At 36.8% G+C, this 13307-nt stretch overlaps 1 protein-coding gene across 1 annotated transcript in view; it reads left to right on the top strand.

Moving 5' to 3' along the window:
* Window positions 1–13307, top strand: part of LOC134800071 (T-box transcription factor TBX1-like) — a 59864-nt gene that overhangs the window by 24949 nt on the left and 21608 nt on the right. The window contains exons 2-5 of the mRNA XM_063772535.1: window positions 7334–7443; window positions 8447–8557; window positions 8916–9071; window positions 10157–10251. Of these exons, the coding sequence (XP_063628605.1) occupies window positions 7334–7443; window positions 8447–8557; window positions 8916–9071; window positions 10157–10251 (472 nt within the window). The remainder of the gene's footprint in view (window positions 1–7333; window positions 7444–8446; window positions 8558–8915; window positions 9072–10156; window positions 10252–13307) is intronic.

The following is a 13307-nucleotide window of genomic DNA, read 5'->3' on the forward strand; positions in this document are numbered from 1 at the left end:
CTAACTAGTAAAGAACCGCTCGCAAAATGTCACTTCGGAAAATCAAATCCCGGACTCTAATTTCATTCCGTTCTAAAGAATATCCCTCTTTTCGTGTTTTGACGTAGATTAGATATGTACTAGAGTTAGACCAAGAAAAGTCTGCAACGATTTTGATAGCATACGCAGTGCAAGTGTTATTTTAAACGTCAAACTCTATCTAAACGTCTATGAAATTATGAGGTTAAAATAATAACACTGGCACTGCGAGTGTTAGGTACCAAAATAGTTGCAGACTTTTCTTGGTCTCACTTTAAGTAGCAACTAATAATAAAATCATAAATTTCTCCAGAAACATGATTCTCTAATCACCTGTTATCAGTAGCGGCGCGTGAGAATTTTTGCTAGGTAACCCGTAGTAAAAAAAAAACACCTACCTAACCTAACATTAGGTACTTCTTCTGCGCTAGATGTGACCTTGGACGCGAACCGTTGCAGTTAGTGTAGCCCCTAGTAGTATATACCTAATATAACCTTTGCCGTACTTGTCATCACTAATTAATCTCAAAAGATAGCGTGGTAAACGTGTTGACTCATTTAGCAAACAATTTACAACACAACAATCAAAATGGGCTACGTAAAAATACCTATTCTTAAAAAACACGAACTGACCTTAAATACACCTGCACTGCGAACAATACACAACACTTACTTACACACAAAATACTAGCAAAACTAAATTTCACTGGTTAAGTAAGTTTTAAATATCAATTTATGCACAACAGTAACTAAATCACATATAATTTTCCAATAACAAATGTTTGTAAAACACCGGGAATGGCGTATGAATGTTGCCATGATGTTCTTTTTCATCCACGAATTAAAAAAGCTAGATCTAGAAACAGGACTTTATTTGAAGAAACCTCCGTTAATAAATAACTCAATTTGAAACTACATAAGATTCTTGGGCTCAGTAATAAAAGTTATCTGTATTTTCAAGGTTTCCACAAAATATGATATTAATAGCTGCGAAATACGATAACATTTTCCACATTAACATTCAATTAATATTTTATATGGCAACATTAAAGAATTGTGGAAAACATTACACACTCCAATTTTAACCTTATTGCCTTGAATTATGGTTTATATTTTCAAAAGAAGCAATTTCCACAAAATTGTGGAAAATTACACACTCCAATATAAACCTTATTGACTTGAATTAAGGTTTTTATTTCAAATGAGGCAAGAAAAAATTGTGGAAACACTACACAGTACACACTCCAATATAAACCTTATTACCTTATATTTAAGGTTTTTATTCAAATAAATAACTCGACGCAGGACCGAGTTATTTTTGAGCTCTTAGACGCGGACTCGAATAGCGGAGTTTATGCGTGTGTGCGTGAATTTTCGTATCTGTGGTGGTGGCTCATCAATGAATAGTGAAGTTTAGACTCGAGAAGCTACACTTCCCGCGCCCGCTATGATTGGTTGAAAAATCTATTACAAAGCTTTAGTACTACCAAGTACTACGTAGTGTTTTCGTTATGGATAATAAGTTTGGTATATGTAGCACGAAATGTTAGGCAAGCCGGTGGGAATCGGGTTGTATGGAGTCGCCGCCACTGCCTGTTATACAAGAACACAAACTATTTTAAGCAATTAAATTAAGTTAGGGCGGAATAATAAATGTGAGTGAAAGCTGAGCGCAGGAAAATTTGTTTCAATATATTATATTTATTTATACAAGTAAATTCCACTGAATGTCAAACAAATAAATCGTATGCGTGCGCGCCGAAAATATTGTCTTTTGGAGCTCTTCATTAAACCGGTCGTGCGGTGTGGAGACCGACTCTTATCTAAGTATATATTTTTCCAGCTCTTGGTAGAGTCGAACCAAGCTTATTCTGCTTAGACTTTAGATAGTAAAAAGTAATATTTTACATGTCAACAGTTAGATATACAGTTCATCAGTATTTAGGTACATATAGTAGAAGAGCCGGCCGCAAAATTTCTAACCGACTTGATACCACGATGAAATTCACAATGGTTTCCCATAAAAGTGATGCTAAGTCCGAATTCGATAGTCTGCCACGGCGGAACTTGCCGAAAGTACGAAAAAGAAGGCCACTTCCGGTGCGAAAAAGGGGGGCTGATTTAACCCATCTGATACCGAAATAATAGTTATGGCAGCAGTTAGAAATTTACATGTAGACACAGAAAAGCGCCAGTATCTTGTTCGCCGGAAGTGCTTGGCAGACGCTCTCAAAGGTGACCATCGGGACGCCTAAATTAACCCATCTGATACCACCATGAAACCAATTCCAGTCGGTAGGTATGAACCCTCATGTCTGCCAAGGCTTTTCCTGCCGAAACACCTTGGCAGACGAGATGCAGCACAGACAGCTTGCAGACAGAGTGCGGGTGCTTTGCAGTGACAGAGTGCAGATACTGCAGATCTCAAAGCGGGTGTAGACAAATATGACAAGGACTGCATGGTTGGAGAATGAAAAGACTCCGCGATGCCAGACCTCCTCCTCCAGACTCTCATCATGTTTGTGATTGCTGTGGCAGACGATGCCGCTCTGGTACCTACCTATTATGATTTTCAGTCATCGCAGAAGTTGCAATCAAACTCTCCACAACACCTAATCCTACCCGACGGTGCAACAATCATTTGCCATAGATGTGGCCAATGATGATTTAAAAATATGACGTTTATATTAGCATTTCAATTTCATATATGTATATTACTGTGTTCAGACGGCCTGGAAGGGTGAACCATCACGCAGTATGTAAAATCGGTTGTTAGTGAAAGTAGTTCAAGGAATCAACACGGTAAAAAAATATTTCTTCCATATTGATTGTGACCGTGACAAGGTACGAACTGGTACATATAGAGTCACATCACAGTGATAATAATATGAGAGATAGTAGCTGTCATATTGTTTGTATTACAAAATGGCACAGAATCAAATTCTTTGGTGGTAAGTAGTTCAGGATCGACCGTTTTAACTGTTTATTGCTATTTAATTGGTAACTGATGTGATCTTTTTTTGTCACAGCTTCTACAAGTGCCTTATTGAAAAACGACCAAGATATAATATGAATGTAGAAATTTAAAATGATGCAATAAACAAATATCCTTCCATACCAGTCGTAACGGATAAAGTTATAAGTCGGGGCGGGAAGTGTCGACCCGCGTAAATCAAACCGAGGGATGATATCCGACTTGAGCGGCGTTTAGCCATATTTGTAGTGGTCATAATTCACTTTCAACATAATTGGGATACCTGTTGTCATTTCAGTTAATTCAAAAATTTTATATGTATAGATTATGATATCCTTATTTTTTTTAAGTTATGGTCAAGTTAGGTTAGGTTATTTTTTTACCCTGATTTAATTGGGTTAACAGTTCTATTTTTTAAATAATTCGTAACTAATTTTTATCAAGGAGGTTTTTTTTTTTATCTGCGAGCGATACTACGAATTATTGTATTAAAGGAAAAATTAATCGCTTCGGGCAATACTCAAACTTGCAACTTTCGGAACACTGGTTCGATCGCTCTTAACTTAACCAACAGACCTATGCGCCTCCCTAAGGCGTGGAAACAATACAATAAAAACCGGACAAGTGCGAGTCGGACTCGCCCACCGAGGGTTCCGTACTTTTTAGTATTTGTTATTATAGCGGCAACAGAAATACATCATCTGTGAAAATTTAAACTGTCTAGCTATCACGGTTCATGAGATACAGCCTGGTGACAGACAAACGGACAGTGGAGTCTTAGTAATAGGGTCTCATTTTTAATATATGGGTACGCAACCCTAAAAAACATGGAATGGAAAGGTTCAAAACTTTATAATTATATTCATACTTCATAGCGTTTCGACAAAATATATCCTAGGAAAACCCGGCGGCGATAGTTTACCTCCAAACTTCCTATACCTAAAAAAACTATCAATAATCTGGCCGTGCCCCTCGGCCTACAAATCACTGCAACCCGATGCGACCGCGCATGCTCCTGGATAGATTAGCCCAATTAGTGCGCCCGTGCGTTTGACACCCCTGACATTCTTTCTACATCATGCAATGTATGCTGTCCCATATTAGTATTACAAATTCAGTTTACTTGGTTCTGACAATTGTTACATACAAGGGGTTCTGTGGGCTGTAAGTAGACCTTGCAAGTCCCCATGGCTCCGCCATTTTGAAAAACTTCTTAGAACAGAATCGTCTAATAAAATCTTTATAAGGAGCTACATTTCACGAGAATCGGTTGAAAAATGCGCAGGTACGCACCTACGACTTGTAGAAGTGAACATCCGGACAGACACACGAACGCATTTTTGGCCAAGCTGAATTCAATCCCCTTCACTTTCCTCGATCAGAAAAAAAAAATGATAACATGGTGACATCGGGAAACCAGTTTGAATGTAGAATTTAATACGCGGGAATGAATTCTAATACCACTTGCTATTACTAGAGTCATAGAATGTATTGGTTCCCTTTACTTATTCCACGACTCTTCTCTTTCCATACAGACTCTATGCGCGGTAAAGTAGTACATTTCCCTATGATGACTAGAAATCTTCCACTCAAATTCTGTCAGAACTAAATAATTCCATCATATTTCGTTCACCATTCCATTCATTTCATATTTAACTCAAATTATTTACTAATAAATTGTCACAAATTGCCGTTGTAACGTTTTGAAACAAAAATACAATCTCCTGATTTACTCGCGAATGTGACACATTAGGGATATGTGCCAGAAATAACTCATAATGTGACAATTATGCCTTACTCCCCGTGAATGTTAAAAATTTATTGTTTCCGACTACATGGTAGCGCCGCGATGTTGCAAATAAATGATGATTTCTTGGTTACGTTCTTTTGATAAGTAGCTGAAATTGATACCCACAGTAAATAATCATGTGGCGAAAATAGTCTAAATATGAATTAAAATTTCGTATATTGCATATTCAATAGTATTTGTTGTACCTAATGGTCTAAATGCAAGAGGTATTTGCTGATGAACACTATTTTGTTTAATCATTGCTTAATTTTGTTGATCGTTTTGAATGTACATATATTCAGGTCACCCGTTGAGATATATACAATTAGAGTGGTACTTTGTACTTTGAATTACAAGTTTAGTAAAACTAGAACCTACCAACCTATGTTTAAATAGGCATAGTTATATAGTAATTAAATTATTTATGGGTGGCGATGCGCATGACGCTTACAATAAGCACCTAAATGACAGTATGGGTGATAAGTGGACATGCTACATACCTATTTTGAAATTAAAATCCGGTTCGAAGGACCATTTACTTATTTCATCGTAAGTTAAGCCGGGGAAAACGTCAATTGCTCACAAGTAGCCGCTAACATTCAGTTCCAAAGTAAAACAGTCCGTAAACAAAATTAAACCAATCCTTAAAATAAAACGCGATCATTGTCGCCTCTACGCGTATAGTTTTCATCGCCCGTCTTAATTTATAATGCCCGCTTGACATCTTCCGTTGAAATTATAGCCGCCATTTTGAATTTCGAGTTTCCCGCCATCCGACCATTACAGCAATTAGTTGAGTGAGATGTCCGCGGTCGGCACGGCAAGACGTTTTACGGTTTTTATGAACTTACGAGCGTAATAAATACAAATATAAACTTTTTTCGAAATGTTTTTTGTTTATGGTGCAAGTGGGTTGTGTTTAACGCGTTTGAAATTGTCGACGGTGTGAAAATGAGGTTAGTGGTGTCAGTTTTATATGCAAAATAAACAGGTAGATTTTACATTAATGTATGCAAATAGGAGTTACTACATATGTATAAGTACCTAAAGTTTATTTCTTATCGATTCGTAGTCAATTAACTAGGCATCACTAAATTTTCATGCCGAGTAGTGTTACGTCTAGTGTGACACTCCTGTGGGATATAACTATGTGCATTATCACTGCCAAGTCGATGCAAACAAAGCTATCTGCATATAACATACCTATTTGGAATACACGGCATAAAAATACATGTGACTAAAATTAACAATGCCATAATTATTTAACTATTACCATTTCTCACTCATGATTTCTTATTCGATTAAATATGTAGGTCACGACAAGGTTACGTCATTGTTTAATAGTTGTAATATGTAATAGTAAACGAACAGTTGCAATATGTATCAGCATATTTATTGCCTTAGAAGCACTATTAGTATACTTTGTATATTTAAAAGTAAACAAAATCTACCCTCAAATGGCTTCTTAAGCCAGTTGAGGGTAGATAAAAACATTACATGATCAAATAATGTACGTAGGTTAAAGTCAAGTCGAGTGATTCAGGCGGTTGGTTAACCAATAAATGTTATAACTACCCGAAAATTTACAAAATTGTTTACTTTTATTTAAATACCTAAAGATACAGACATAGAAAGTGATGAACGTGTTATGTTGACTATAATAAATTAGTTTCATTGCGGCCCTAGTGTTTGTTACTTTAGGTTTCTTATATAACTCGTTGTGCTGACTAATTTTAAGTACCTATACTTGGGTACTCCGAACAACACAATACAGTTATTCGATCTGCTTGAAATATAATCTAATCGACATTGTATAATATGGAAAATTGTGGTGGTACCGTACAGTATTTATAAGTATAAATAAATAAATAAATATTAAGGACATTAAATTTTTACACAAATTGACTAAGCCCCACGGTAAGCTCAAGAAAGCTTGTGTTGTGGGTACTCAGACAACGATATATATAATATAATATATAAATACTTAAATACATAGAAAACAACCATGACTCAGGAACAAATATCTGTATCATCATACAAATAAATGCCCTTACCAGGATTCGAACCCGGGACCATCGGCTTCATAGGCAGGGTCACTACCCACTAGGCCAGACCGGTCGTCAGTATATTTCAATATTTTCAATTAGGGCCACAAAACTCTAAGGTTTCTTCACTTTACTGACAGATTAGTACCTACAGGATACTATTACAGTCAAGTCAAAATGTTAAATAATAACCGTTACCGTAAAAATATAACACCACTTAGTGAAGATTAGTGCAAAATAATTTATATTGAAATTTAATATTATTAAATAAATAAATCTAAATCTAATCTAAATCTTTAACATAACTTTGCCCACGGCCTCACAGTTCAGTTAAAGCGAAATACACATACACTTTCTGAAGAAACTGTACCTGTAACCACTTTTAAGTTATTTCGCTTTTACTGAACTATGACGCGGTGGGCAAAGTTATGTTGAATGGGCAAAGTTTTAAACTTCTACGGTACATATATAAGAGTAGGTATCTAACATTTTTTTGTTTGTCCATAGGTATAATTCCAAATGGGCAGTGTCCCCGCGGGGCGTTCAACTTGCCGCCTCTAGACCGAGCAAGAGAACTCGAGCCGACTTTGCCGCCCCTGCACAATTCGGTAAGGGAGGTGAGTCCGTAAAATACCTGTCTTTTCTATTATATAAATAATTGTAAGAAGAAATAAAGATTTGACATACAGTGATTTCATGAATCTAAGAATGCGCGCAGTACAGCTCGTTCAGCGTATTAGGTACTTACACATTTTGTTCTAAATTAATTATCCGGGTCGAAGGACCAAGTGCTGAGTATAAGTTACTAAAGCCCCATTTAGAAGAACTTGCATGGTAGGTACCATCGGGTCGATCAACTGAATTCATTGTATGTACTCTGCTATAGATAACAATATATCGAATATTGCATAGAAATTCAAGTAAAGTTCTAGTAAGTAAGCAAGGATCAAGTAATTTGTAAAACTGTAAGATTACGTTCGCAGAAGGATTTTTGGAATTGTATGTAATTATGTATCCTCTATTCTTCTGTCGTGTCTCTTCCCTTCATCAAATAAAGGTTACGCAGAAGACATTGTGACTTAGCAACGCAAACAATTGGGCACCGCGTGTCTCGCGCCCGCATGAGCCGCATGACCGTATTTGATACTCGCTTCGCTTGACCTGCGGCCACAGAAAATAGGGGTTGGTCTGTACCTGCGGCCCCTGCAGGACGCAAAGGGCTGTCGAAATCGACAATGTTGACGTCTGTGCATCCTTTATTTATCCCTACTTCATATTATAAATGCGAAATTAACTCTGTATGTATGTCCGTCTGTTACTTCTTCACGATTAAACCGCTAAACTGATTTTGATGAAATTTGGTAGGTATGGAGATAATTAGAAGCCCGAGGAAGGATATAGAATAGTTTTCACCAATCATCATCATCCCACGCAGGCGAAGTCGCGGGTAGAAGCTAGTATTCTATATTGTCAGTTGTCAATAAGGTGCCATTTCCATATAGGTTCAATTTGAAATCAACTTTATCGAAAACCGACATAGTGGTACATTTAGATGGTAACGTCACATTTTCTTGTATTACGATTTACTTATAGTTATGAATGTTATAATATTTGCCCCAGAACTCAGTATGTCCGCGAAGCACATATTCGCCGCTGCAGGCGTTAAGCGAGAGCACCTGCCGGGACCACGGGGCGCTGGCGCCGCCCCCGCCTCAGCCGCCACCACGCCTAGTGAGTGCGATTTTACTGCCGGCCTAGCCAAGGTTACAACCGCTATCGCTTCTACAACGAAAAGCTTTATGTCTCTCTATCACTCTTCCATATTAGTGCGACAGTGACAGTTGCGTTTCGATCGTTACGGAGCGTAAGCGATTGGCATCTTGGCTACGCGGACTGTACAGAAACCTTTAAAAGTATCAATTATTCTTGTAAACCATAATTCTTTTGGACTAGGCCCAACAGATAGCAAGGATTTGTGGATTTTCCACATTAAAAAAAAACTTATATGGTGATCTTCATTTAAAATTCATCCATTATTTAAAATTGTAATCTTTTGTTTTTATCGACCCTCAAAATTTTTCATTACCAGTTCGTGGGCGCCGGCGGCGCAAGCGCAGCGCTCCACCCGGCAGTAGCGCGATGTTCGGCGACACTTGAGCTGTCTGCACTCTGGCGTAGCTTCCACGAGCTCGGCACCGAGATGATAGTCACCAAGGCCGGCCGTCGCATGTTCCCTGCATTGCAGGTACTTTAATACTTACCGTTGTGATATCCTGCACTTTTCCGTCATTTTGTTAGCCCGTGAGTGCCAGAGTAGCGCTCCACCCGGCAGTAGCGCGATGTTCGGCGACCCTTGAGCTGTTTGCACTCTGGCGTCGCTTCCACGAGCTCGGCACCGAGATGATAGTCACCAAGGCCGGCCGTAGCATGTTCCCTGCATTAAGGTACTTTAACGTCATAATATTCTGCACTTTTCCGTCATCACCGATATGAATGTCACCAAGGCCGACCGTCGTATGTTTCCTCCAAATTGTACACCCTGGTATTATGAATGAGATTTGCAGCTCGCTGTACTAACCCTTAGCCAGATGGTGACTCATAGCGACCACATAATGTACTTACTGCTATACAAAGCGCTTCCCCTAAAAGCAGATAGGTATGCACTATTGTTAATTATGAATAGTATCATATTTAACAACTTTGCATGAGCCTCTAAACTGTACTACAGATCTTGTTTATCTTGTAAGCTTTAATTACTTAATAAGGGGCCAACAGATTACCAGTTCGCCGGACGATATCAGCTTGTAAGTTGTTTGGAACTGTCACCTTTTGCGTTTAACTGACAGGCTGATATCGTCCGGCGAATTATTAATCATACTCATACTCATTTATTCATAAAGCCAATTTACATGTTAAATAAAATTAGAATTATAAAGTTAAAATTATTGAGATAAAAATTAAAATTAAACTTAAAATTATATATACAATTATAATTGAAAATTAAAACAAAAACTTATTCACATGTCGAATTAAATTTAGAAATACGTTTAAAATTAAAATTGAGATCGAGAATATAAATTAAAAATTTAAATTAAAATTACAATTAATATTAAAAACAAAGCCGATTTCCATGTCAAAATATTGAGATCAGTATTTAAAATAATATAAAAACCAAAGTCAACATTTAAATTTAAAATCAAAATAAAAGGTAAATATGGTAATAAAATAAAGGTAAATCTGTGGGCCCCTTTAGAGTCGGCAGATTTTTTTGTAAGTATACCTAATAGGTATTACTGGTATTAGTATCTGAACTCTTTCATATTTGTACAGGCGAGGCTTTCCGGGCTGCTGCCTAACGCGGATTACCTTCTGCTTGTGGACTTCGTGCCGCTTGACGATAAGAGATACCGATATGCGTTTCACAGGTTTGTACTTTGTACTTTTTATTTAAAAATAATTTCAACAATTGCAAACACAACAACGTCTAAAGTGTCATTCTATGGAACTTGCTAACTATGTAAACAAAAGTCACTAGTAAATTCATCATTCAGAGACAATTTAAATATGGCGGTTTGTTATGGGTGATAATTATGAACTTGAATAGGTAAATAAATCTCGTTTTAGTTGATTAGAACAGATTAAGTTTAAAATGTAAGTATCATCGATTTTTGAGAAATAGGGAGTTGATTTCTGAACGCAACAGGAGTGGTCATTCCTCCATACAAACGTAGTCCTCGTTTTCCTCCGTGGTTTTTGAAGCTAGAGCAATGATTTTTTCAACACAGATTAATATTGTCAATATCTGTGTCGGACCGTTTTGCTTTTTTTGATATTTTTGTTTTTTAAGGCGCTAGAGCCCTTCAAAAACGGCCAAAATGGCCTAATAGACTATGCCGCAATGAGAGGCGTGGTATTCAAAACTGATATCAACAAGCCAAAAAAGCAAAACGGTCCGACACAGATAATTTCATAATCATTTAGATTTCCAAATTTGGTTACGATTGGTTAAGTTTTGGGGGAGGAAAAAGAGGACTACGAAACCTCGATTTTTGTCATTTTTACGCAGGATTTTTCGCCTCAGCTGCAGTTGTCCCTATCGCACTAATTTTAGGGGCGGAGTCAAGTTTCTAAATACGTACACAGCCAGAAAAGTGATGGGCAATAGTCGACATTTAATGTCGATAATCTAGTGATGTAAGAAGTTATCGATAAACCGTCTTGTGTGGAAATATCTAGATCCTAAGATACAAGGGGTTTTGGGTTGAGAGTAGGGAACACATTTTTGTAGTTATGATATACAATCTATTATGAACTTTTTGATTCTAATATTTGAAATTAGAAATCAAAATCAAAAATATTTTATTGCATGGTTAAAATGGGTTAACAAAATTTTTAGGTACCTACAGGCACGCTTCGTAATTGTCGAGCAATTTAGGGTCCTAGCTGAATTGGTTGTTCCATACTTACTCGTGCTCTATGGAATGTCCAATTTAGCTAGAACCCTAAATGGCTCAACAATCACGGAGCGTGACAGTACAAATGATTCATGTTCTGTATATCCTGCCCTACAATGGCGTTAATATTTGGTTGTCATGTCTATACTTCGTTTTTAAGCATTATTGAAAAAAAAAATAGTAAATACTAATATTAACCACTAAGTACATAACTATTACAAAAAAAGCTAAATAATTATACGATTGCATGCTTAAAAAAGACACGTCACCTTCACTCTAATGCTAAACAAACGAAGAATAAGAACTAACAGCGATAAGACCGCCTGTTGCTACCTTTATCTACATTGTAAATCGGTTTTAGGGTTCCGTACCCAAAGGGTAAAACACGGTACCCTATTACTAAGATTCCGCTGTCCGTCCGTCCGTCTGTCACCAGGCTGTATCTCACGAACCGTGATAGCTAGACAGTTGAAATTTTCACAGATGATTTATTTCTGTTGCCGCTATAACAACAAATACTAAAAACAGGATAAAATAAAAATTTTAGTGGGGCCTCCCATACAACAAACGTGATTTTTGACCGAAGTTAAGCAACGTCGGGCGGGGTCAGTACTTGGATGGGTGACCGTTTTTATAAATAATGGTACGGAACCCTTCGTGTGCGAGTCCGACTTGCACTTCGCCGGTTTTTTTTAAATTTGTTTTTATGTTTGTGGTGTAATAAAGAATATTTTAGAGTCAGACCAAGAAAAGTCTACAGCAATTTTGATAGCACACGCAAGTGTTATTTATATGTCATAATTTCATAGAAGCGACGTTTGAAATAATACTTGCACTGCGTGTTCTATAAATCGCTATAGATTTTTCTTAGCCTAACTCTACTTTAAATTACAAAGTAAGGCCTAAATTATAAAATAAGGCCCATCAATGTTTTTTTTTTTTGTGTTTATTAAACTTGATATTTTGTCTATAGTATTAGCGGACATGGCCTCAAAATTTAAACCCGCTTAAGAATCGGGCCTTATTTCGTGCATTATATACAATACTACCCATTTTTGTGTAGTCATTATTTATACTATAGAAGCATTGTTTGAGTAGCCAATTATTTAAACAGTATTTTTTTAAAGGGCAACGGTGGCCATATTTTAAGGTCTGGATAATAAGATACAGATCTTAATAAGGATATCAATGTAAGTGAATGTTACCATGACTACCAAACAAACAAATGTGATAGAATTTGCCAGCTGGCATTGTAACATTCAGACAGTTACCTATGTACCTAATCTGAAATATGAATAAATTAGCAATATTTTAAACAGGAAAGTAAACCGAATTTTGGCCTTTTGCTGGACACAATCACAATAGTAATTTGTTTTACAAGAGGGCAAAGTTTATCGCCACCGGTTGATGCATTTGCAGCACCAATGGTAGAAAATGCAAGCTCATCATCAACTGCATAATCGACGTTTGATATGACTATTGAATCCGAGCTTTTTGATCATGAATCATGATAAAACAAAATTTTAGAAGGTCGCAGAATAGTGGATTTAAAATATTTATTTTCTGTGATCTCAAATATCAGGCACGATCATACAAATTGTACATTTGCTGATCTTGCCTTTGTCATTGAAAGACGTAAGGGTTTACACAGAGAATATATATTTAAGTGTAATATGTGCAAAAAAAAGGAAACGATACACTCTGAAGACCCAAAAAGAAAATGTTAGTAAATACTGCTCCTCCCCATGGTTACTTGGTTCCTTATTCAACCTACCTGAAATTAAACGAGTAGGTTAGTAAATTATATCATTTTACATTATAAAGTTAAATGTTTAGGTATCTCAATCACTTACTCACTGGTGGACATGGACGCAAAATTTTTGCCCATCTACTTATACTATCTTATAAAAAATGAAATTTTGAAAGTTAGCACGCTTAAAGTTCGTTTTTAGGGTTCCGTACCTCAAAAGGAAAAAACGGAACCCTTATAGGATCACTCGTGCGTCTGTCTGTCTGTCCGTCTGTCA

The sequence above is a fragment of the Cydia splendana genome, chromosome 19 (assembly GCF_910591565.1).
Source record: "Cydia splendana chromosome 19, ilCydSple1.2, whole genome shotgun sequence".
Taxonomy (NCBI): Eukaryota; Metazoa; Arthropoda; class Insecta; order Lepidoptera; family Tortricidae; genus Cydia; species Cydia splendana.